Genomic DNA, 25,464 nt, shown 5'->3' on the forward strand with positions numbered 1-25,464 from the left:
CTTGACTTGTATCAAGCCCAGAATCGTACTCAGCTTTTCAATTTCGGGCCATCCCTGCAATACCCAGTTACTCAAGTTTAAACTCATACCCACTTTTTAACTAGGTCGTATTCAGTTCTAATATTGCTTCTTCAATTCTTCTCCAATTTTCAATTTTGATTGGCTCTTTTCTTTTAAATGTTTTGTGTTTTCTTTCTAGCCATATCAATTGATTATGATTGCAGAAGCTATTTTCTAGATAATCTTTAGAGGTGAATTTTAATCCTTATGACCCATTTGTCAAGTATAAGCCAAGCTGTACTTTAAAAGACTCATATTTCTTTTTTGTATAAATCTATTGCATATACTTTGGGCAACGGGACATAGCAGAGAAATGCATCATTAGTTTCATTAGTTTCCCTATATAACATAAATATAGATGGCCCATGGAACCACCTCTTGATTGACTTGTCATATGTTAGTAATCTTTCCATCAATGCTAGCCATAAAATGATATGGGCTTTTCACAATCTCTCATTAAACCAAGCGTTTTTGCTAGGTACTTAAACCATTTTCAAATTCCAACTATACTTCCACATATGCAACTTTAATTGCAGCAAATCTTGAGTTATCCCGTTTTCAAACTACCTTATTCCATCCTCTTTTGTAGGGGAGAAAATAACACACCAATAAGTGGTTTATAGCCTTTACTACCTTAACTATATTTGTGGAGGTGTGAAATCTTATTCTTGTATATAATTAGTTCTCATTGTGATATTACATATTTAGCCAACTCATTATCATGAAAATAATGGATACTTTTCGACCTGGCATCTTACTAAAATTGTATATTCTCATACCCCATACTTTAATCTTCTTTTTCGTTTTTCTTTGGTGTTTGATTTTGTGGGTTTATCCATATTTTGTTGCCTCATTGCAAACTTGCTTTGATTGTTTCCCTTTGGCTTCACACTTGCAGTTGAGCTTGGCTTTTATAAAACCTGCCCCCTGGTCACCGATTTATTTATTTATTTTTTAAAATCACAACAACCAACTTAATCAATTTGACATCTTTCACTAATCTAGAGATATCAACTTCATAACTTCTCCAACCATCATCGTGGTGATGACTCCATGCCAATAGTCCAAGGTTTACCCTAGAAACTGTTGATCTCCTGATGTCAGGTATATGCCTACAACTAGATCTAAGCCTCAAGGGTTCATTCGTGATGACTTGCCTACGTATTTCTTTTGGGAAAACAAAGGCTTTGTAGTTCACACACCAATGATAGAGAGATTGTCAACCTCTTCTCTTGTGTGAGATCTTTGATCTCTCTTTTAAAACCAATTGTTATCAGTCTAGCTACACTTGAATGATAACTTCACATTCTAGTCAAGAATTGGTCCCATACCATACCAATATTTAGTATACAAACACACAAAATCATATAGGGTCATATCATTTTATAATCTTATGTTCACACTTAGTGATTATCTCGAGCATTCATTACACTTTCACAAGCAACTAGTTTATACATATCACACATACAACAATGACTAGCTCATATGTACAACACAAGTACAACAATGACTAGCTCATATACACATTATAAGTATAACATGGAATAGGTCATACACATAACATATACCATAGTTACTAGCTCGAACATACATCATTTATATCCAGTGTGAACGATCCACACGAAAAATCACATGTTCACATAAAGAACAAAATTGGTAAAGTAGAAATCCCACCACCTAGCTCACAATCACATAAGATCGTAAGCAAATCTCGCTTGGAAAAGTAATGTTGCTGCATTCCCACATTACACCATGGGTCCTATCTTTTTCCAATCCGTAACCATTTGTGATGATAGTCAAGCAACCTATACTACCTGATGTCATCGCTAGCAAGGTCCACAGTGATAATGTGCACAAAACCCCGAGGCCATTTACACAAGTATATATTTAGTGACTAAACATATAAATAGTGAGATTGACACATCCACAATGAGTGACTAACACCTACCCTTTTCATGCATCCTAGATAGAAAAGGAATGTTGGTGCATTACAGATTACACCATGGGTCACATCCCTTTTCTTGATCTTCTGCACCTATAATGATAATGGCAAGAATCCCATGCTACTTGCAACACCATCAGTGATTGGGAGGAGGATTCGGTGTATTGCATACTACATAGGGGGTCCACCTTCCATCCCAAGGGTCATATAGGCACAAGTGAAATTTCCACATGTAGTGAACCTATCCAGCTTAGTGGATTCTAGCTTTAATCACGCATGGGGAACTAGTGACAAGTTTGTCCACTTAGGAAGTAACAACTTTCGACATATACCACCTCGTGACCTCAGTGATATTGCTAGCTAGCTTCATATTATGGATAGCATTTGGCATTGATCACCTCCGTGCTATAGGTGATTGCTTACTAACCCTCTCCCTCTTGATAGAATGGTCAACTTTGATTACCATTACTCATGTAGTAAGGTAACTACCCGCACAACCGCTCTAGTATCAAATTAGGGTAGCTCTTGGCAACCTACCTTCACCTTTGTGAACTAGGTGAATTTTAGCTAATCCATTGCAATAGCTTAGGCATTGATCATTGGCACAGTCAAATGACTACCTGACTTTGTTCAAATATTTTGGAGGTTCACACTTGTGGGAGTCATACATAACAAGGTTCACAAGGATTGGTCAAGTGGACCTACATAAGTATATCACAATCAAGATTTAGGAGCCTATACATAGAGTCCTATAGGTTTGGAGTTGAGTTTTACAAACACAAGAATCACATTGAATCCACAAGAGATGGCCTTCATTCAACATGTACACATAAGCAAATACTGACTATAAAGTAATCAAATCCACTTTATTCAAATCGTTATCCAAAATACACTATTAAAAATGCATTCTATATTAGAAAGATGCAAAGACAAACTCCAACCTTATTTAGTAATACTTATAGTTTTCGCCTACAAATGGCATAAGCAATCACAAAGAATGTCATCGCAAGCTCAACTCAAAATGAAACACAACTATAGCAAGAGGACCATCCATAGGAAATAAGAATGTCCATTGTTTTTTCCATTAGATCATGTTAACGTAATTTTATATCATAATTGGATACGAGTTATCAAGTTCTTTTAACTCATCCTTAACCATCTAATATGAATTTCAATTTCAAATTGAAGCCTATTGAAGAGGGCAAGTTCAAGAACAACCCCAACCTTAGAGCTGCCCACCTAGCCCCCTTCCCCCCCCCCCCCCCCCCCCCTCCCACCAACGGACTTGAGGTCACAAGGGCATCCTTCGCCCATGATTGCCTACATATCTGCTTCCAAATGGGATCAAAGTCACATGTATTTGTATTAACATGGTCTCTCTCAAGGAACATTTATTTGAAATTCCTACATAGAAAAACCCCTCGTCCAATTGATAAGGGTAATACAATTTTCCACCCAAGGGGGGTTAATTAAACCATAGCAAACTAACATTAAATTTTTCCTTGCAAACCCACCAAGGTTCTATATGTATAAAGATCCTCTTACATGAGAGAATGAGGGTTAGCTAGGTTTTGTTAGTAATAATGTCATCCCATATATATGTCTCTAGGCATGGAGATCCAAGCATACCTAAGTACAAGGTTGCTAGGCAATTTTGATTCCATCTAAGAATAGGACATTAATAAAGTATATATGTCCCTATAAATAGTAGTCAAATATCATTATCATGCATCAATAATGCAAGAAGCCTTGACATGGGTCTAAGTGAGGCCCCGACATAATATAGTTCTAGAAATCAAGTATCATAATCATTTATGACCTCCTCCTAGATGGAGCACAACATGCATCAACAAAGCCATATAAATAATCCCTTGAACCTCGAAAAACTTGCTTTGGTCATGATCAATAGCAGGGTCATTTTTTAAGTGAACGAACTACCCTATAACCTATAAATTATCATATGACAATGTCCCCACAATAATATAATTAATAATAATGACATCATTAACCTTTTGATTTCAATAATGTCTTCCATCAATTATTAACACTTGATAGTAGGTAGGAAAACTTAAGTTCACAATATGGTGAACCAATATCAGTGAACTTCCAACAAGGATGTCTAGATCTTAACTTGTTCTCACACTCATATTACTCCTAATTCAATGCGAGCATCCTAGAATCCTTACAATTACTTATCAAGGATATTGTGCAACATTTGGTACCTTGATGATAGTATCATATAGTTTATAATATAGAGTTTGATTTAGAATTAGAATGTGATAACATACAACATAGTTTGGTAATCTTTGATATCACAAGTGTAACGGTTCTTGATATCTTGAACCACTATATTATACTATTGAGAAACCCCTTAATGTATGAGGATAATCCAATAGAAATTAGAATAAATTACATATAATTGTCTTATGACTATTGCTAATAATTATGCTAATGGACTATTATTTTACTCCTTATGATTGTCTTCAAAATGAATATACCATATAACTGTAGTGCCTTATTCAACTATAAGGAAGCATTCTTCTCTAGTATCGAAGCATGGTGTAAATATAAACAAGATTGTTTTGGTTATGTTGCTAAATCTCTTGATCACCAAGATAATGCAACAATTAAAAATGAATTAACATTTTAGGACAATGCTTGAGGGGTTTGTTTTAGACCATACATTGATTTGATCAACCTTCAAAACAATATTTTTTTACCTTCAACAACAAATGCGCTCGTGTGAAACTTCGTTTAGAAGAACCAACATAGTAAGCTATAGTTTGATAGTCGCAGCCTTGTCTATTGTTGAAAATACATTTCTTTGACCTTTTCCTTTTATACTATGTGTTTTTTTCCTTTAGCTATTAACTTGGCTATTAAATAAATTTAAAAATATTGGATGCATGAAAATGTTACATGACATTTCTCTAGATCCACCTTGCCATCAAAGGAAGCGTTGTAATGAGACAAGAGAAAGATCTGTCAAGGTTGCTTTATTGTAATTCAATCTAAATATCCATTGCAAAGTTTGTCTTGATTATTGCAAGTTATATTTGCATCTATTTCAACCACCATGATGAAATTATTGATCAGAGGCCGATATGAATAAGCTGGATAGATACCCTTTAAACATGATAATCAAACTATATTATAACAAAGTGGAATGTTTGTAGGCCAATTTACACAATGAATGCAAATGAGAATGAAGTGGCAATGTATAAATAAAATAAACTACTTAGCTTTGTCGAAGGATTATCCTGCATATATCACTCTAGTAAATCCACATGCATCCCCAATTTCTTCAAATTTGTCCTTGGTCTGAAAGTCAAACTCCAAGGAAGGTAGGGAGTTTGCTATCAAGGGTTGTGGATTTTGTCTTTTAGGCCAACCTATCCCTAGTGATGAGGGCATGATACACTTGTAGGTTGTGTCAATATCATGCCCAATTTGTAAGATGCTTTCCCCAAATTCATCACAACTCCATGTTACTCTATTTTCATCTTTTGCCTTTGTTTTTCTTTCTCCTTCCATTCTTTAACCTTTTTCCTTCCTCTCTTCGAATTTGTCTATCCTTTTATGCTTTGATGGTTGTCCATAACCTATCCAAATGATCTCCTTTAGGTGCAACAAGGAGGCACGGAGTCAAAGGTTGTTGAGTTTGGCATTTACACCCCTTGAATGCCTTAACGGATGCCCATACTCTCTTCTTCTACACCTTATTTTTGGTTTGTCCCTTCACATGAATGATTGAGGAAATGTCAAGGGTGCCATGCCTCATTAAATGCATGGTCTCCCCCCTTCCTTAAGATCCTGTTTAATATATATACATATACATACATACATACATACATACATACATACATACATGTATGTATGTATGTATGTATGTATATGTATATGTATGTATGTATGTATGTATATGTATATGTATGTATGTATGTATGTATATGTATATTAACATATACATACATACATACATACATACGTATGTATATGTATATGTATATTAACATATACATACATACATACATACATACGTATGTATATGTATATGTATATCTACATGTACATATACATATACATATACATATATATTTAAAGGATGGTTATATATATATACATACATATGTACATACATATGTACATATACATATGTATGTATATGTATACATATACATATGTATATGTATACGTATACATATATGTATATGTATGTATGTATGTGTATACGCACATGTATATGTATATGTATATGTATATATGTATATGTATACGTATACACGTATAATATACATGTACGTATACGTATACATATACATATACATATACATATATATATATATTTAAAGGGTGGTTATATATATATATATATATATATATATACATATACATGTATACATATGTATGTCAATATATACATATATATATATATATATATACATACATATGTATATCAATATATACATACATGTATAGTTTGCAAACTCTACGAGTACTCTATTTTTTTGCTGGGCAAGTTTTCACAAGGTTAACTCTCATGTTTTTATAGACGCAAAAAAACATGGGTAAAAATGTCAATGTAGGTAAAACAGTGGTTAAATTGCATTATTCACATGTTATTTTTGCTATAAAACCATGCATTTTCTCTTTTGAGATGTCAATTTTTAATTTAATACATTTTGTAATTGAATTTTAATTAAAAAAAATGTTTTTTTAAGAGATTTTAATTTTTTAGGATTTTCTAAGTTGTTGAGTTTTCATGGAGTTGAAAATTTTGGGCTTGCTAAGTACTCTCCGAGTCCGTGTCTGCGAACATTGTATACATGCATATACATATATACATACACATATACATACATATATACACACACAAATGCATATACATACATATACATACATGTACACATAGATATATATACATACACATACATATATATATATATATATCAATATGAATTATTTCAATTTTTATTTAATTTAAAACCCTATTAGAAGGGCCTGATGTGGGGATGTGACAACGTTCTCTCCAATCTTCATCTTGTAATGATAGGCAGTCCCTAGGACTTTGATTTTAGAAATTCCATCTTTGTTTGAATAAAATGGTGAAGGACTCTTTGGTACTTGAATACACACACAGTATTTCGATTTTTATTTATTCAAAACCCTATCAAAAGGGCCTGATGTGGGGATGTGACAACTTTATCTTCAATCTTCATCTTGTAATGGTAGGTGGTCCCTAGAACTTCGTTATTTAGAAATTCCATCTCTGTATGAATAAAATGGTGAAGGAAGCTTTGGTACTTGAGGACTTGATGCTTCTTTGAGTCATTGATTTTGAGATTTGTAGACAATGCATGGAAAATATTGGTGGTCTTGTATCAACTAGTCTTCTTTTTGCAATAGTTGCAATTGGATATATACTTTTCTCTGCATGTCCTTAGGAAAGAAATCTTTTTTGATGGCCTTAATGAAATATCCCTAGGTGGATTCACCTTCATTACTTTGTCAGTATTTTTTCTTGGCCAGCAAAGTAGCCTTCCACCATTCTTTAAGATGGGGTTCAACTCTTGGGGGAGCGAGTGATTTTCTCTAAATCTGAAAAAATGTCTCCTAGGAAAATCTTTCCAATTTGGAAATCTAGTCATCAACAACATTTTTGTCAGCTTCCTTAGGGGTGGCGATGCAAAAGTTGACTTTTTTAAGGGGGTTTGGCCACCAAATGGCCTTTTTGGTAGGGCTTGTCACATATTTCACGTATTTTGGAGCATTTGTGCAAATTGGTTCATCATCTCTGATCTTTGTCTTCTGAGAGCTATTGATATCAACTTCTTGAAGGGATTCAAGGATTCAATAGCTTGTGCATTTATATCCATCGCTGATAGTTTGCATCTATTAGGAAAGTATGTAATGGATCTATTGTCTTCATTCCAAGTTTTTGATATGCTGAACACATTTGATGATAATTCAAGAGCACTTAGGCTTTGATACCACTTATTCGAATTAAGATGGTAATCCAGAGTGCACTAGTTGAGGAATTTAATGTATTATAAACAGCAATTGAACAAAGCTTAAATAAAATAATATTGACAGTTATTGAATAGCCAAAGTATATTCTTATTTTAATTGAGAGCTTATACTAAATGAGCAAATTCTATGGAAGAGTTTTATGCCTTCTTTGATTACATTTTTCCAACCTAGCTATTATATAGTTTTACAATAATAGAAACTGAAAAACTAAGAAGAGTAAATTAGGGTTCTTTATGAGAATCAAAGTGTCTCCACACTTAATATTGACCTGTGTACTCCATGGATGGAAGTTGAAATTGACAGTCAGATGTGGAAGAACTTATTAGAAAATTTATTTTTTTGTTTTATTTATTTAATTGTGGTACTCCTTTTTGCTGGGGTCATTACTTCTATCTCTTCGCTTGAAATTTGGAGTTTGTATATATATTGGAAATATTGGGTGTGAACTAATCTATCTGGGTTGGACTGTAGCGTAAGAAAGTCCAACCATTGCATTGCCAATTTCTGCTCTGAAAGGCTTTAGAAATTAAAAAAAAAAGAGAAATGTAGGAAAATGCTGAAAAACATTTTTTCAGAAAGATTAAAAAATCTGCCCCAAAATTCCACTCAGATGTTTTCTAGATAACCTTCACCTTATCCTTTTGAATGCATTTATATTGAGGCTTCCTGGCAGTAAACAACACAATTGAACATTTTTTTCTGCTTCATTTAATTTGTTCATCTCCTTATAAGAATTGAATGCTATTGGTCAAATAAGTTATTTTCACATCTTTATATCTTAACTCTTTATTGAACTCATAAGTTGTGTTTTTTCTACTCCTGTCCAGCCCATCAAGGACAAATTTTATTCTTCAAAAATGATATCTTTGCAATTTTGTTTTGTCAACTCACTTTTGCAGACTTGTTGATCCATTTTTAGCATAAGAAGTTTATCATATTCATTTGTGGTCAAGAAAACTTGTTGAATTACATTCCCCAATCCAAAAAATCTTTTAACAGTAATTGATGTTTTGCCACCAAATACAAGTTTCCCTGTGTAAGCTTCTTGTGGTAACCTTGTGTAAGCTTCTCATGGTAACCTTGTCGCCAAAAGGCCTATGTAAATGTTGTTTTAATGTAAACCACCATCGTTTAGCATACACACCAATCTAGAATACTTATGTATTTGCATGTATTACAATCTAGGTGAAGAACTAGTTTCAAGAAAACTTGCTCTAATGGATTTCCATTCTTACTATAAATCGTGTAATGAAAAACACAAGTTCTGGTAAATTTGCAAATTTCCTTCAAAATTATTATCAATATTGGACTGACCCAGTCAGACCAGTATCTTTTATTTTCTTAAGTAATCGGAGCTTCCACTATCATTTTGAATCGATTTTTTAGTTGTCGTTGGATTTTGATCTGTGTAATTTTTATTTTGGCATATCTAAATGACCAATTCCATGACTGGTCATTAGACTCATTACTTTAATGACCTCTCTCATATATGTTGGTAATAATTGCAAGGCAAGGGGGGATCCATATAGGAATGCTGATTATTAGAAATTCCATTTCTTGTTTATTTTGATTGCAAGATACAGAGAATGCTCTTTTTTTTTGGTCAAATGACAACGAGAAAAGCTATGTTGCAGGTTTGGGTTTGATTTGGCTTGGTCAATGGGTTTAGCTGTACCCATATATATAGAAAATAAAAAAATTATCATAATTTGCAAAAAATCTATAAAATTAAATCTAGATTTGAGAACACAGCTTAAAGTTGATAATTCAATATCAATTGTCAAATCATAATTTTAAAAGATAATTCAGAATGGTTTATAGTATTGGAACTTCACATTAAAAGTCAATACAATTAAATAATCATCATATTGCTTTCCATCGATGTCATTAGCTTGTTCATTAGAACTGTATGCACCCCTAGTGCCACTCCCACTAGCTCCACTATGCAAGGTCTATGTTACGATTTTGTTCCTTTCATCCAAATTGGGATGCTCAAGGGCTACATCTCAATGCCTTGTTGCCCCTTCCTTGTACTTGTATTGCTTCTATATACCATTTCCTTTGCCTTTTTGGTGCAATTTAGTTGTGGTTAATTGAGTGTATAAAAAAGTATGCACTCGAGTTCCACTTAGCTGAAGAGGAACTCACAACTTGTTGAGATTTCAGATATAAGCGATACAACACGTAAAATTATAGTTGCCCAAGAGAAGTATGAAAAATAATAAAAAAATGCATGTGATAGAACTTTGATGGCAAGAGGCTATAGGTATGAATCGATCCTTGGCCATGCAAGTACCATCATATTTGAGCAACTTCCTCTTTGTTTCAAAGAGTTCTTAGGTTGTGATTTGTTAAAGCTATAAAATTTCTAAACTTGCTCTAGTTGTGCTTAATTGAGTGCATAAAAAAGTATGTACTACATTTCCACTTAGCTGAAGAGGAACTCACAACTTGCTGAGATTTGAGTTGAAGTCAATACATTTTAAAATTATAGTTGCTCAAGAGAAATAATAAAGTTGAAAAGAAATTACATAACTCTGATTTTGATGGGAAGAAGCTATAGGTACAAATGGATCCCTGGCCATGAAGGTAACACCATTTAGGAGCATCCTCCTATTTGTCTTGTAGATTGTTTAGGTTGTGATTCGTTGAAGCTATAAATTTCCCATACTCATGACTATGTCCTCTATATCTAAAATTAGGGAATAGTGAATGTTGCTTTCTATCCTTTTGCTAACTTCAATGTCTTTGTATGATTGTATCCTCTTGAGCAAAGAGGTTATCTTTGTGGTATGCTATTTTTTGTACCTATTTGAAAAATGTTTCAAAGTGTTCTTACTACTTAGCTACCATTATGTTCCTTATGTTTCTGTTGTGAAGTTAGTGTCCTCATATATTTTACTCAAACATGGCTGATCTATATCAGTGAACTTGCTCATGATGGACTTAATGAAACTCAACACAAATTCCACATAGGCATACCGATAATCATCTAGGACCAATGCATTTTAAAGGTTGTTGAATACCATAGTGCTTGAGGCCTTTCACTTCTTCACAATTCATCTTAAAATGATTGTCTATGAGGCAACTCAAGTTTCGGCAACCTAATATAGTAAAAAATTATAACAAACTGAAATTTTTTTATGTCAAAAACTGAAAACATCATCTATTTTGTTTTTACAATTTAAAATTAAAAAAACAAAGTAGATGATGTAAAAAGTAAAATAACAAATGGACGGTAAAATTTTAAAATTGAGCCAATAATAAAAATAAAACATTGAAGTGCTATAAACTTACTGTTGGATATTTTGTCATTGATGTCAAAGGATGATGATTCAAGGTCGTATAAATCTCAGAGGATTACTCAAAGTAATAGATTGAGCTGCCTGGTTGTTTGCTTGAGGTACTTGAGCTGGTTGGTTGTGTGTTTCAGCTGCTTGCTTGCTTGGTTGAGATGCTTGGGTACTTCATTGAGTTGCTTGCCTCCTTGGTTGAGCTACTTGGTTGCTAGGTTGAGCTGATTGCTTACTTGGTTGAGCTGCCTGGGTGTTAGCTTGAGCTACTTGCCTATCTATTTGAGCTGGTTGATTGTCTGCTTAAGCTGCTTGCTTGTCAACTTCTCTGCGCCATGTTAGATTGCCATGTCAACTTCTAGAAGCACGTTTTGATCTAATAAGGGGAATTGTTTTCTATTTTCTGTTATCAGCTGAGCCGTGAGAAATATTAATGCTTCAAGAACGTGGGCATGAATACATTCAATTTAAAAATAATTTTTGTTGAATGAAGATAAAGCGGAGTGACTTTTGTTTGCTGTGCATTACCTTTTCAATATCGTGAGGAATGCGTTTTTTTTAAAAGCTAAGAGACGTGCTAGCTGTATGTAATGTGTTGGAGTTACAAAATTAATTGCTGTGCACTTTGAATAAAGTATGGGAGACGTGCAGGTATGAATCGAATATTATGTGGAGTCAACTTTATGAAGAAAGTTGTGTACGTTATTTAGCTGGGCATGTTTCTTCTTATGGAATGTTTTTTGTTGTATTTGTTTAAACCATTGGAACAATAGCAGCCTATGGTATTTTGATTATGATGACGTGATTGGGACTTCAATAATAGATACTGCGATTAAAACCATGGGACTTTTGGTGGAGTTTTGGCTGCTCATGTGTTGGATGTGAGTAAGAGGACAAGATATTTGTGTTTCCCATGGGTGCTATTTCTTGGGCTGTAGAAGAGGCATGTGAAAATGTTGATAAATGATGATGAGTTAAATCTACTAGGGCTGTAGCGCTAAACTGATTTTTGTGAGTCTAGTGTCTATGCTCGGGTCTTTTGGGAATGGTGTTGGATCCATTAGTAGATATCGGGTTGAAGCCCTTTGGAAGTGATTGGTGAAGAGTTGAACAAGCATGAGAAGAGGCAATAAAGCTGCATCAAATATCTAGAAGCTACAACAGTGTATGTGCAGAAATAAAAGGTTTGAAGATCATTTGTCCAAGTTTGTCAAAGATTCAAGTGCATTTTTCAGAGTCTGCGAGTTGGTGCTCAAACTAAGGTTGGTGCCTTAGCTGTTTGGAGTTGGTGCTCACTCTTGTATTCTGGGTTGGTGCCCATTTTTGTTAATGAAAGCTATTGTATGCTGTGGTATTTTACTCGAAAGGGTTTTCCATGTGAAATCTGGTGTTTGCATTTTGATGGTTGTTCTCTTTAAGTTTAAAAATCTAAAATATCGATTCACCGGCCCCCCACCCCCTCGCTGATGATTAATCACAAACATTTGAATCTTATCAACTTCAATGTGGAGTTGTTTTATACAATTAAATTGTGTGCTAACCTTTTGCATAATCAAGTTGTGTGTGGACATGACATGGTGCTCAAAATTGTGTCTGTATCTTGCTTGAACCAATTCTTTTACAACTTTACAAATGTTACCAGTACCATTATTTGTTTTGACTTGTATAATATTTTGAGGTCCCACCACCTAATATACTATACCTAAATGTACTATATGAGGATGTTGGTGCTAACATTTGCATCATTCACTTGCCCCTCACAATTATTTGTTAAAAAATATTACCTCCTTTAGGCCACACTACAATGACATTAATTAGGGGTCTATTTTTGTAATCTCACCATCTATTAGAAATCTACACCATTGTTTTAGTTTTTGAATTCCTAATGGGCTCCAATGAAGTGTCTACAAACTTCCTTTCCTCGTCCAATAAGCTAGTTTGTACCTATTCGTAGCTAAAATTTGTATACCTTGTGAGCCCGTCATATATTCCTCTCACAATTTCCTTCTAGTATGGTGATTTTATGAGATTGAAAGGAAGCTCATCAGTGTAAAAATGACTTGCATTGTGTTCATTGACATTGTGCTTTGCCTCATTTTGAAATACTTTTTCTAATTGGTGTGTGGTAGCCATTGTCATATTATTTGAAGATGGCATTGCAGGTGGTCGACTAATGTGTAAATAGGTGTGGAGATTCCACCAATGTATTCTTTAACTACATATTTAATTTAAACCAACTCAATAAATAATTCCTAAAACCATAATAAACAAGCCTTACACTTAAACAAATCAGCCGAATTCAAAGGACTTAACCAAACAAATATGAGAGCTATTGGAAAGGGATTGGAAATTGTAGATGCAAGCATGAAAATGGACTTAAGACATGATTACATTGGAGAAACCCTTAAATGGGAAAAAAAAGTCTATCTAGAGCGAGCTTCAAACTTCTCAGGCCACTAAAACTCAACCATACAAGTAGGATTAATGTTCCAAGGGCCATTTGAAACTTAAGGCAATATCATTAACCAAAATCTACAATTTGGATGGTCTTCTTTGCACACAATCCTTGGAATTGGAAGGAGAGGATACATCATTTGAAACCCATGCCTTCCCCAAAAAGACAACTATGTGAAATCGCCACTTCTATCAAAACAATGGTTCATATCCATTGGGGTGATTGCAAAACTGAGTGGGCAGTTCTAGTCTGTTAAGACCAGCAGTTTTGTCCACAACACCCAAAACCACTTTTTTATTTCAGTACTCCTCTAGAACTTCAACTTCATTGAGATGTTTTGGATTAATTCAATGTAATATTTAGTATTGAGGATTTCTTTTTTGCCTTTGAAATCTGCTCTAGCAAGGGGTTTTGAGTCTATGGAGCCCCTTGACATCTTTTTTGGTTGAAGTGATTGCAACTAATCTTCCAATCATGCATCAAGATTTGATTTACGAATCACCTCTGCCCAATTAGGAGGCTTTTGGGTACCAACAGCTTAGGAACTTGTCAAGTGAGGAAATTTTGTTGCTCATTCGTTGTCGAATACTACTTCCCCTTGCTTGATAATTTGCCCCTAGTCAAATCAGCCAAGTATCTTGTACCCCTGATCATCAATAGGAGGCAGCAACAAACCTTCATCAAGCATCAAAGGCTCAAACAATTATAGATTCTTAGTATTTATAACTATGTACATCTTCATTTATAGAGGCAAATCAAGGGAAAAGACAATTGTGCCCATTTGTTCCAAAATCTGAAATGTGCCATATATTAAGAGCTTCAACTTGCTTGCTTGCCCTTGGAGTCAAGATAGAATCAAACTTGGTCACCAACCTGAAACCTATACTCATCCAATGTTGGTTGTTCCTTTTCTTATAGCTGGCTTCTGACTCCTTTAACTTCCCGAGAACAGAGAGATGAGTATGCCAAAGTCTTTCAATTAACTTTTTGGTTGTGTAGATTTATGAATCTACCTGATCTTTATCCTTATGTGTCTGTCCTAAGAAACATCCAAAGGTCTAGGTGTTAGGCATAAGACAGCTCAAATGGTGACAAATTTGTCTAAGTATGGTTTTCTCTGTTTTAAGAGTGTTCTATGTGTGCCAAATTCTCATCTCATGACTTAGGATGCTTCTGATTATATCCTTTCAAGAGTTGTACAAGTGTCTGGTTCACCACCTTTGTCTGCCCATTGGTATGGGGAACAAAAGTGCCTGATCTCATCAATTAACCATCTTTTTCCTACAAAGCACATGAAAACTTCCCTATGTTACCCTAAGTTTCTGGGATGGGGATGGCAGGGGATGAGTTTCCAAGATGGCAATTTTTTTTTGCCTATTTTGGGATGGTGGGGGGACGTCAAAGGGGATGGTTATATAAAATATAGGGAAAATTCAAAATATATATGGAAATTTTAAATGTTCATATGAAAAATAGATAAAGCATGTATATATACATTATATTTATATGAAAACATGGATAAAGCAGGTATATGTACATTATAGAACCTTAACTTACCACTTTTGTGTTCAAAATTCATTGTCAATACTCAATATACATTCATAATTCATAATTCATTGTCAATACTCAATATGCATTCATAATTGAAAATACATTGTCAATATGCCAGCACTTGTTTGCATGTAGTTCATTGTTTCTTTCTGGTTGGAGGATATTTTGATAGCCTTCCATTTCTATTATTGACCTACAACCGCTTCTTTATGCACTACAAAGTTTTGGGTGTTTGTGAAATTCTATACCGAGCTGTTATTCATATTTCTGAGTGCTTTTGGCTATGATTCAGACCTGTTTACCTTTCATATTTGTGAAAAGTCCAATATTGCAGACCTGCAACTATTTTTTTACGCACTATCAAGTTCTAAGTGTGAGAAATTTATTACCAGGTTGCTGCTCATTATTTCTAAGTGCTTTTGGAAGTGATTCAGACATGTTTACCCGTTATATTAGTGAAAATCCAGTTTTACAGAACTATAATAAAATTAAAAAATGTTCTTTTTGAGCATTTGAGTCTTTTTTTTTTTTTCTCAAATGTGCTGGGAAAAGGGGGATGGCTGGCCGTCCCCGAGACAGTTAGGGAACGGTGGGACGTCCCCCAATCATATTGGAGACGGGGGGCTCTCCCCTTTGAGAATCACTGCCATCCCCAAGTTTCCGGGACGTTTCCCACTGATTTTGCAATTTTGGGGACGATGGGGGGATGTCCCCTAGCCGTCCCCAAGTCCCCGAAACGTCCCTGGTACGGGGACGGGGGATTTTAGCTACGTAGAAACTTCCTCAAGAGCATTGTATCATGGCCTGATATGATACATTTAGGTAAATCAAAATGAACCCATGCATGCAAAAAGAACAGCTTAGCTGTATCATTATCTTGAAGAATATTATTGCATGGAAATGAGCAAACACATAAAATGGTCCACTTCCACAAATAGATAGTCATGCACTCTTCTAGACATAGATTATACCCCCACAAAATCCATGGAGATGCTCCCCCATGGCTGGGAAGGTACTGGTAATAGTTGATACAATGCCACTGGTAATATTTGATACAATGCCAACTTTCTATTATTTGGCTTATTTATGCTACACAACTTGCACCCATGAATGAACTTGAAGACATCAACTTGTATGTATGGCCAATTCACACAGCTCTAAAGATTTGGTATTATCTTAGCAGCCTCATGACCAGCAACCTTTTAAAAATATGAGCCTCTCTTAAGAACAACCTCCTTTCTTTGAGAATTCACAACTTGCCCAATTTGTTGAGCAATACTCAGAGAAAGTAGTCTAAGTTCAGTTCAAAACCCACAACCTTACCCTTTATAGCTTGTTCGCAGATCTCTCCAAAGTCCTTAACACCAATAATCCTCCACACACTTCTTTGGTGAAGAATTCCAACTGAGAAAGAGTGCTAGAGAGTTGGCCTAGACAACATGTCTGCTAATTTGTTGGTCACCCCTAGTTTTGCTTGATAACCAAGTGGTATTGTTGCAATAAATACGTCCTCTTTTAATGCCTTTCTACAACAACTTGGTTTGAGCTTGCAAATATTTAAGGAGTTGATCTTTATGGACGATTGTTTCCTTGCCCATCAAGTAGTGTTTCCTTTTCTTGACCGCCTAGACTAGATCATTCAATTTCTTGTTACGTGTGTAACATTTTAGGATTGAATTGCTGAAAACTTATGAGGCCTAGATCATATAATTTCTTTCTTTTTTGTGCTACTATTGCAATTTACTGCTACAAGTTTTGGGCTTGGGATATTTTGGAGGTTTTTTTTTATTGTATCATGAGGGTACATTCTCCACTGCCCTGGGCCACCTTGAATGCTATGGGTATTTTGGGGATTTAGAGACGCAAAGGATACTTCCTCCTTGTGATGCCTTTTTTTATTATTAGTTTTTGATGTCCCATCAACATGTCAGGATATTTTTGACATCTTTAGTGTATCTCCTATTTTAAGGGGGTATTTGGGGAAATCCAATTTTCTGAGACATTGAGGGTTTTCCGAAAATTCCCCATATCAACTTTATAAGGAAAAAGATTTGTTTTGTAAACATAAAAATAAAAACAAATGGGACATTTTAAAACATTTTTTTAAAGACCATCAATAATATGCAGTGTTCCACGGGCGTTGGGGACGGGGGGACGGGGGGACGAGGGGGACGCGTTTCTGGGACGGGGGGACCAAGGGCCTAAATTTGGGGACGGCGGGGGGACGGCGGGGGGGTGGCGGGGTGGTGGTGCTCATATACTTGTACATATACATATAGTACTTGAAAAACTAGTTTTGAAAAGATGTATGACAGTATTACAGTGTAAGAATTACATTTCAAATGAGACTATAGGAAATTTGAAATACTAAATCTAAATACCAAGATTTCTAAGTTGTGTTGTTATATGGAGCCTGATCAAACTCGGAGGTTAGATTTTCCCTACTTCTATCGGCGCGGTTTCCCCCTATATTTTTCAACGGGGGTTTGGGGGCAGCGCCCCCAAGTTGGGTTCAAGGGGCATCGCCCCTTGCGGGGTCAAGGGGCAGCGCCCCTTGCGCGTTCCCTGTCGCGATACAGGGCGGGGTCGAGGGGCAGCGCCCCGCGAGGCCAAAAATACTTTTATTATTTTCTAAAGGCGTCGGGTGTTATTTTTCCATTGGCCCACGTCCAATTAGAGTTACCCCTTAACCCTCAAAAAACTTAAAAACTCACTTTTTTTAAAAATTTTAATTTTAAACATTGCATATAAGTGGGGGCGACAGGAGACGTCTGGGCGTCTCCCCGTCCTTGGAGAGACGTCTGCACGTCTCTTGAAGGACGGGGAGACGCCCAAACGTCTCCCAAGGAGACATGGAGACGGCGTCTCCATGTCTCTTTGGGAGACACCTAAACATCTCCCAAGGAGACGTCTCCACGTCTCCACGTCTCCCTGGGAGACGCGGGGACGTCTCCACGTCCCGGCGGCGTTTGGGTGGCGGTGGCGGGACGGCGGGGGACGTCGCGTCCCCGTCCCCCCGTCCCCGAGACGTCTCTGACGGGGGGACGCGCCCAAAAAGGGGGGGGACGCGTCCCCGTGGTTCACTGATAATATGACTATTTCATATTGTTATTTCGGTAACTCAACTTTGGATTTCCATTTTCAATTGCAAATTTTGAATGTTCATTTTTCAATGTTCTCCTTACAGATGTTATTTTTATTTGAAATATAGCTATTTAAATTATATGTTTAGCAGTTTAAGAATAGAATTGAAAACTTGTAATTAATACACACACACACACACACACACACACACACACACATGAAATGTGTTCCCATTCACCAGTCCTGGAAACTCAAAAAAAACATTGTTTCTTTGCACAATGTAAGAACCATTTTCACCCTTGGTGGATTGTTGTTTTGTGTTTCATGGTTGTGATTACGGAGAATGTCCATATTTAGCATGAGAGAATTTTGTAATCTTTGAATTTTCATTTAATGTTTCTACGGTTACTTTCTACTTAAGTTCACTCTTATCTCCTCTCTGTTGTTGCAGGAAGTGCGTCAAACCAGGAGGAAGTAAAACGGCTTCCAGGTGGGAAGATTAAGAAGAAGGTAAGAAAGTTACATAATGGGTACATATCTATATATCATATGCATAAAAGGAAACACTTAGTACTAGAAAAATGCTAAGGATTAGAGCTCTTGGCAAACTAAAACAATATATTTTAATCCCCACTCAGAAAAGAAACAGGTGACTCATGAATGACTAAATTGATACTGGCATAGGTTCCATCATTTCCATGTAATACAAGCCAATAGAGCCTACTGGAAACATATGATATAGAAATCCGGAACTTTAAGAATAGATTGTATTGGTAATGGAAAGAAACTTACATGGTTTTTAACTGATTGGATACTCCTTTCTTTCCTTCACTAGGGAAGACTAGAGGAAAGAACATTAGATTAAAAATGACATGTGAGTTATCTGGTAATGTTTGATTGCTCGCAGACTTTAGGCCCCTTAAGAATAATCCATTACTTAACAAACCTGATATCTGCATTTTCGTAACATTTGTGTGACGTTCTTATCTTGAGAAATCAATTACCATATACATAATGAATTTGTACTACACATTCTCTAACGTGCTGCAATCTGTCCATATGCGTGCTTTTAAATTCAATCAGATTATCTTCTTTATAGTTTCTAATGTCTGACAATCTGTCCTTCTGTATGCCAGTAAAGCCAGTCATATAATATAGTTTTAAGTTCATTGATTGGTTGCTGTTGATGATTTTATACCAGGAAAAACCAGAGGTTATAGTTGAGAAGGTTGTTCGAAATAAACGAAAATGTGTTACCACTGTGAAGGGTCTTGATATGTTTGGTAAGCTGGCCTTTTACCTGAAGCTTTCTGTCATTATTAATTTTTTCTTGGTATGAGATTTAATTAGAACATTTTGACTTTTTTCCAGAGGGAGGTACTATCTGGTTGACAATGCTACTTATTTTTTTCTCATGACCAATGGTTTTTTAGAATGTTGGCAATTCATAAGAAGTATAAGTTAAATATTTTATTGTGGATGTTGCAGGGATAAAATTGAGTGACGCTTCTAAAAAACTTGGGAAGAAGTTTGCTAGTGGAGCTTCGGTGGTTAAGGTAAGTGTATTTGAATTTGTTTGCTTCCAGATAACAGTTTACATCACATTATTAGTAGATTGGTTTACCTGTGCTGTTGATTAAATGAGATGTACAAATTATTTTTAGGGTCCAACTGAAAAAGACCAGATTGATGTTCAAGGAGATATCTTGTATGATATTGTGGAATTTATCACCGACACCTGGCCAAATGTAAGTACTTAACTTACGCCATGTGATGTATCTCTGCATTAAAGGATATCTTGATTGCTTTAAAAGTTGAGCTCCTTCTATACATGTTATATTTTGTGTCTCTATTGTCATGCTCTTTGACTTGGAGCTTTCCATCAACTTTACAGAGCAGCATAAGATCAAAATAGATGGGTTATGAACTTGATCAGCCTACATGATAATTGTTGTGGCCTGTTGACAATTTCTGATTTCTGCAAAAAAATTGTTCATATGAGGATGTTTTGTGTGTATTGAAAATAATTCTTATTTAGTAGGATAAGATTAAATGTTCCTTTTCCAAGAGAAAGAGAACTTTTCTATTTTGTTATTGCTCCCTTTGAAATGCACAGTGGTATTGGTAAACTTAAGTTCCCAGCCTTATTTTACCTGTGATCATAGTTATCAGATCTAAACGAATTTGTAATGAACCCAGCAAGAAAATTGTGTGCTCTTCTAAACCCTATAAAAATCTTGTTAAAAAATTTAAAAAATCTCTGGTTCGCCGAAGACATTCTTATTTGAGGAAGATGACCTGCTTTTTCAAATCTACGGTTAAGAGTTACTCAGAGGCAATGCAAAACGATCCAAAATATTTCGTCTGTTGATTGCTTTTTTGCGTTTTTTCTGCCCCGCCATTTTCCACGTTTTTGCGTTTTTTCTGTGCCGCCATTTTCCACATTTTTGCTCTTTTAATTCCTTCTGTTGTTTTCGGCTACCAGATTTTTTTTTCTTTGAAATACAACTGTTCGTTTCGTCATTATTGCGCATCAATGTATGCCAGAATTTTGATTACTGTTTTGGAGAAGCAAGGCTTATTACAATTCTTTAAAGAATTTTGACGGCATGTCCTTAATTCTCGTTGCTTCCAATAAAGTCCCCCAAAATTCATTCTTATTGACAATGAAAAAGCATAACAAAGTGGTCTGATTTAGTGTTTATTTTTATTAAATATTTAGTATGAGAGTAATAGGGGTCTATCTCTTTCTTAAATTTTGTGAAGGATTCTTCAACCAGTAAGAATGGTGTTAATAAACCATATTGCTATCAATAGAGGTTAACAAGGTTTTATTCCTAAGTGATGGGGAGAGTATAAAAGAGTGAAATTTGTTAAGAAATAGTTATCAAAACAAGAACATGGGAATGGGAATTTGATTGTGGAGTATATTTAAATTGGATTGTAGATTTTTGAATTCATATTAGTTATTTTGTATGTGTAATTAATAACAAAACAATTTTTATCATTACAAAAAAGATTTTTTAAGAATAAAGTCTTCTTTTTATAAACACAAGCTTCAAATTTGTCTTTACGAATTTGTGAAATATTATTTGGGCTAACAAATATGCAATGTTTACATAATTATAATAAAGTCAAATAGTTATTAATTATAATATAATTCTTACGTCTTATAAATTATTAAATATAATTTAAAAATTAATTCAATATATTTATTTAGTTTATATTATAATTATATTTATTTTTTATATATTTTATTTTTTTATATAAATAATAATGTAAATAATAAATATATATATATATATATATATTTTGGTCGGTAATATTGATTTTTTATTGATTAATATATGAAAGTATTTGATTACAATTCAAGAGGGGCCTATCATATGCCCAGAGTATAACATGTAGCCTATATCAGCCTATCCCTAAACATTACAGCAATACTGCAAACAGGGCTGAAATTTAAACCCCTATGAGGGCTTGGGTCATACAAAAAAACCATGGGTCCCCATCCAAAGCTACAAAAACTGGCAAAAACCGGTTCATTTCATTGAAAACCGGGAACAACAAAAACCGGTTCACTTCATATCGAGTTCAGACCGGCAAAAACCGGTTCCCTTCATCAAAAACTAGAAACTGCAAAAACCAGTTCACTTCGTAGACACCAAAACTTGTAGGTGGGTTACAACCAGTTCCCTTCATCAAAAACTAGAAACTGCAAAAAAGTGGTTCACTTCGTAGACACAAAAACTTGTAGGTGGGTTAAAACCGGTTCACTGGGGTGGTCGACGTCTTGCACTTCGTCGTTTCCTCAGAATGACACTCAAAAACCATGGCCTCCGCCTCTCTTGCGCATTCTGATAAATTCTGATTGCTTCCAATAAAGAATTCCACTCCGCCCTTATATGACTTAGATAAAGTCTCTGTCACCAGTTTGGCCATATAAAGAAAGATTGCAGGAAATTGTTGGCATCCGTGCAATCTAGGCTGGGAGGGTCTCAAGAACAGGCTCATGTTGTAGAGCATTTTGGAGAGGAGTCAGACTTCTATGCTTTGTGATAAGCAAATTTCCTGATTGGTTGGTTTGCACCTTTTTTTTTCCTCAAAAATTGTTAGCAGGGTTTGTAATTTTATACTTAAAAATTATTCTCTATCATCCGCAAAGCTTGTGTGGGATTTCTAGGTTTTCACGTTCTTTTCTTCAAAAATTGTTTTTTGTTTTTTACGATTTTTTCTTCAAAAATCATCTGTAATATGCGAAGTTCGCATGGGATTTGTGATTTGCAAAGTTCTCTGGTTTTGATCAATTTTTCTCCTCAAAAATCGTGCTTTGTTGCAGTTAGTTTTGGATCGCATTGTCAGGGTGAACCTCTGCAACCATGGTATCTTGCAGTTTGTTTAGGAGTTGTTGGAGCAAACAGTGCTCAGTACTCTTCTGCAAAAGGGTTTGCTGATTTTTCCTCAAAATCAGGATTTCAGGCTTCAGTTTATCAATGATATTATGCAGCGGAAGAGTAGTCTCTTAGAAGTTATTAGTGTTGTGAATAGTTATCAATGAACACTTGCTGTTCGTGCCTGCACCAGTAAAGCTGATTAGGAGTGGGCTATAATCCGACTATTCCTCGGTGGATAAGATGGAAAGAGGTGATACCTATTCTATCTCCCTTTCTGATGTCTACGATTTGCCAAGTTATATCTTGCTGGGTGAAAGGCTTGCAACCTTTGGATACATGAAAGACATATCTCTTCCTAACAAAGATCTAACTTAATTGCATCCTTTCCTTAACTATGTTCATAACAAGATAATTGGTTAAAGTCGTTCTTTCATAGTTATTCCGTAGTGTTGGGTTTGATTACAAAATCCATTTATCATCGATAATAATCGTTAGATGTGCCATTACTTCCTTTCACAGTAATAATGATACTAGAATTCTAATTGTCCTTATGACTTTCCTAAAATGAATGCGATATGGTCCAGAACTATGCTGAACTGTAATCATATGTTGATCGCCGCCCTTAATGCAATAATGTCTTTTTCATTTAGCCGTATAATTTATAAATAGAATCGTTGTCTTGTTATCACGCTATTGAATGCTTTCTGTCAATACGGATGGCTTGATTCTCCACCAAGAACAATGATGTTACTGCCTGTATCTCAATGATAGCTCTGATCTGATTTGATCTGATGGATTAATACTAAAAGTCTCTATATAAGTAATTGATGTTAATTGATACTCCTATAATTCCTATCTTTCAAGGTTGGTGGTCAAAGATTATCAATGTGTTATTGATATTGTGAGATTTTGCCAAGATCAAGAGCTCAATGAAAAGTACAAAATAGAGAGACAAAATATTGATAGGAATAAACTGTAATCTATCAAGATAAAAATACTAATCAACTGGATCATCAATCAATACATACAATGAATATGAGTCTGCTTATATAGGCAAGGCTATATGGATATGTGAGCACACAAACATGACATGTGACTCAATGAGAAACAAGGGTAGGTAGGAAATAGGTGTGGTAGGTAGGAGAACCAATATAATATTCCACATGAGGTGGATCACCCACCGAATGTGGAATGTAACAACAAGATAAGACCACAAAAGATGGAAATTCTCCTACACAAACTATCCCAATGTGGCACAAACAGCCAAGTGTCTCATACCCAAACTATTATGATATGCATGTACCTAAGTAAACTTAAGTAAGGTGTAATAATAACCAAGATGAATAATTAATTATACCAACACCCCCCCTTAAGTGCAACTTAGGGGAATGCACTTAAGTCTACAATGCAACTAAGCAATGCAAGATGGGTCCCGACTACTAGGCCATGTTAGGTACCCATGTACAAATGCAAATGCACGCAAACCAATGCAATCGCTCATAAAGCGGGGAAAGAGAGAAAAACCCAATGGAAAAAACCCTCCCCCAAAAAGAGAGATGAAAACTATATACAAAGAACTCTCATAGAAGTATATGAAGGACAAAACCCCATGTGTGGAAAAAATCCCCATCATATGAGAGAAGAAGAGAGACTAGGTAGCCCCCCCCTCAATGTAGAATCTGCACCAATGGTAGAAGCTTGAAGATGAATGAAGAAACTGCTCCACGAACGTCGAACAACGTTCCTCCCCTTGGGAAGAAACAAAACCAAAGGTGTATCCATGAAGTCTCCCCAATCATGAAGGGAAGATGTAGGAAAAAAACTCATGATGAATGAAATCTTTGAAAACTGCTCAAGTGTCCCCATATCGATGCTGAAAGGTACCCCCTCCAAAGGTGGTGAACTGCTCCACAATGCTGAAAAAGGCACTCCAAGATCTAGTGGAGAAGAATGTAGAACAAGTCCCAAAGTCTCACATGTCTCCTCTAAACATAAAGAGACCTCGTCCAACTGTTATACAAAAGTATCCACAATCATGTCAACCTCAAAAGAATGATCATGTAGAGAATGCACAAGAGGGTCAGAGTGTTCCCTCGCAACAATTGAAGAAGGATCATCTTCATCAAAGAGAAGATGAATGTCATCAATAATGTCTCCCAAATCTGCAATGTAGGACTCCACAAACAAACCTGCAATGTCTGTCAAGTAGTCATTCCAATGAACTGAAGGTGGAAGACAAGGAAAATCCTGTTGCATTGAATCACAAGAAGGCAAAACTGTCGCACTAGCTGCATCATCAGGTGCAAGAGGTGATGTGATATCAATAGGAGGAGATGAAATCGAAGGTTCATGAACAGGGTCACATGTGAGAATCTCCAAGTTCAAGTACCCAAAGTTCTCAAAATCTAAATCATCAGGTGAAGAATCAACCTCATCAATAGGACCAAAATGTGAAAAGGAGTACAACCGAGATGCATGATCAACCACCCCAGTCGCAATGATAGCTCTAGTCTCCAAGTCTCTAATGATAACTGAATCAGGTGTGAACTCCACAGTTTTCCTAGTTGCCCCATGTGTGATTTGATAGATGGAAAGAAGATTGTTTGTCAAGTGGGGTACACACAACACATCATTGAAGGAGTTATCCCCAATGGC

General features: G+C 35.6%; 1 protein-coding gene across 1 annotated transcript in view; it reads left to right on the top strand.

The window, feature by feature from the left end:
- Positions 1-25,464, top strand: part of LOC131076531 (translation machinery-associated protein 22) — a 57,257-nt gene that overhangs the window by 10,453 nt on the left and 21,340 nt on the right. The window contains exons 4-7 of the mRNA XM_058013770.2: positions 18,867-18,925; positions 19,617-19,698; positions 19,904-19,971; positions 20,080-20,163. Of these exons, the coding sequence (XP_057869753.1) occupies positions 18,867-18,925; positions 19,617-19,698; positions 19,904-19,971; positions 20,080-20,163 (293 nt within the window). The remainder of the gene's footprint in view (positions 1-18,866; positions 18,926-19,616; positions 19,699-19,903; positions 19,972-20,079; positions 20,164-25,464) is intronic.

The sequence above is a fragment of the Cryptomeria japonica genome, chromosome 3 (genome assembly GCF_030272615.1).
Source record: "Cryptomeria japonica chromosome 3, Sugi_1.0, whole genome shotgun sequence".
NCBI lineage: Eukaryota > Viridiplantae > Streptophyta > Pinopsida > Cupressales > Cupressaceae > Cryptomeria > Cryptomeria japonica.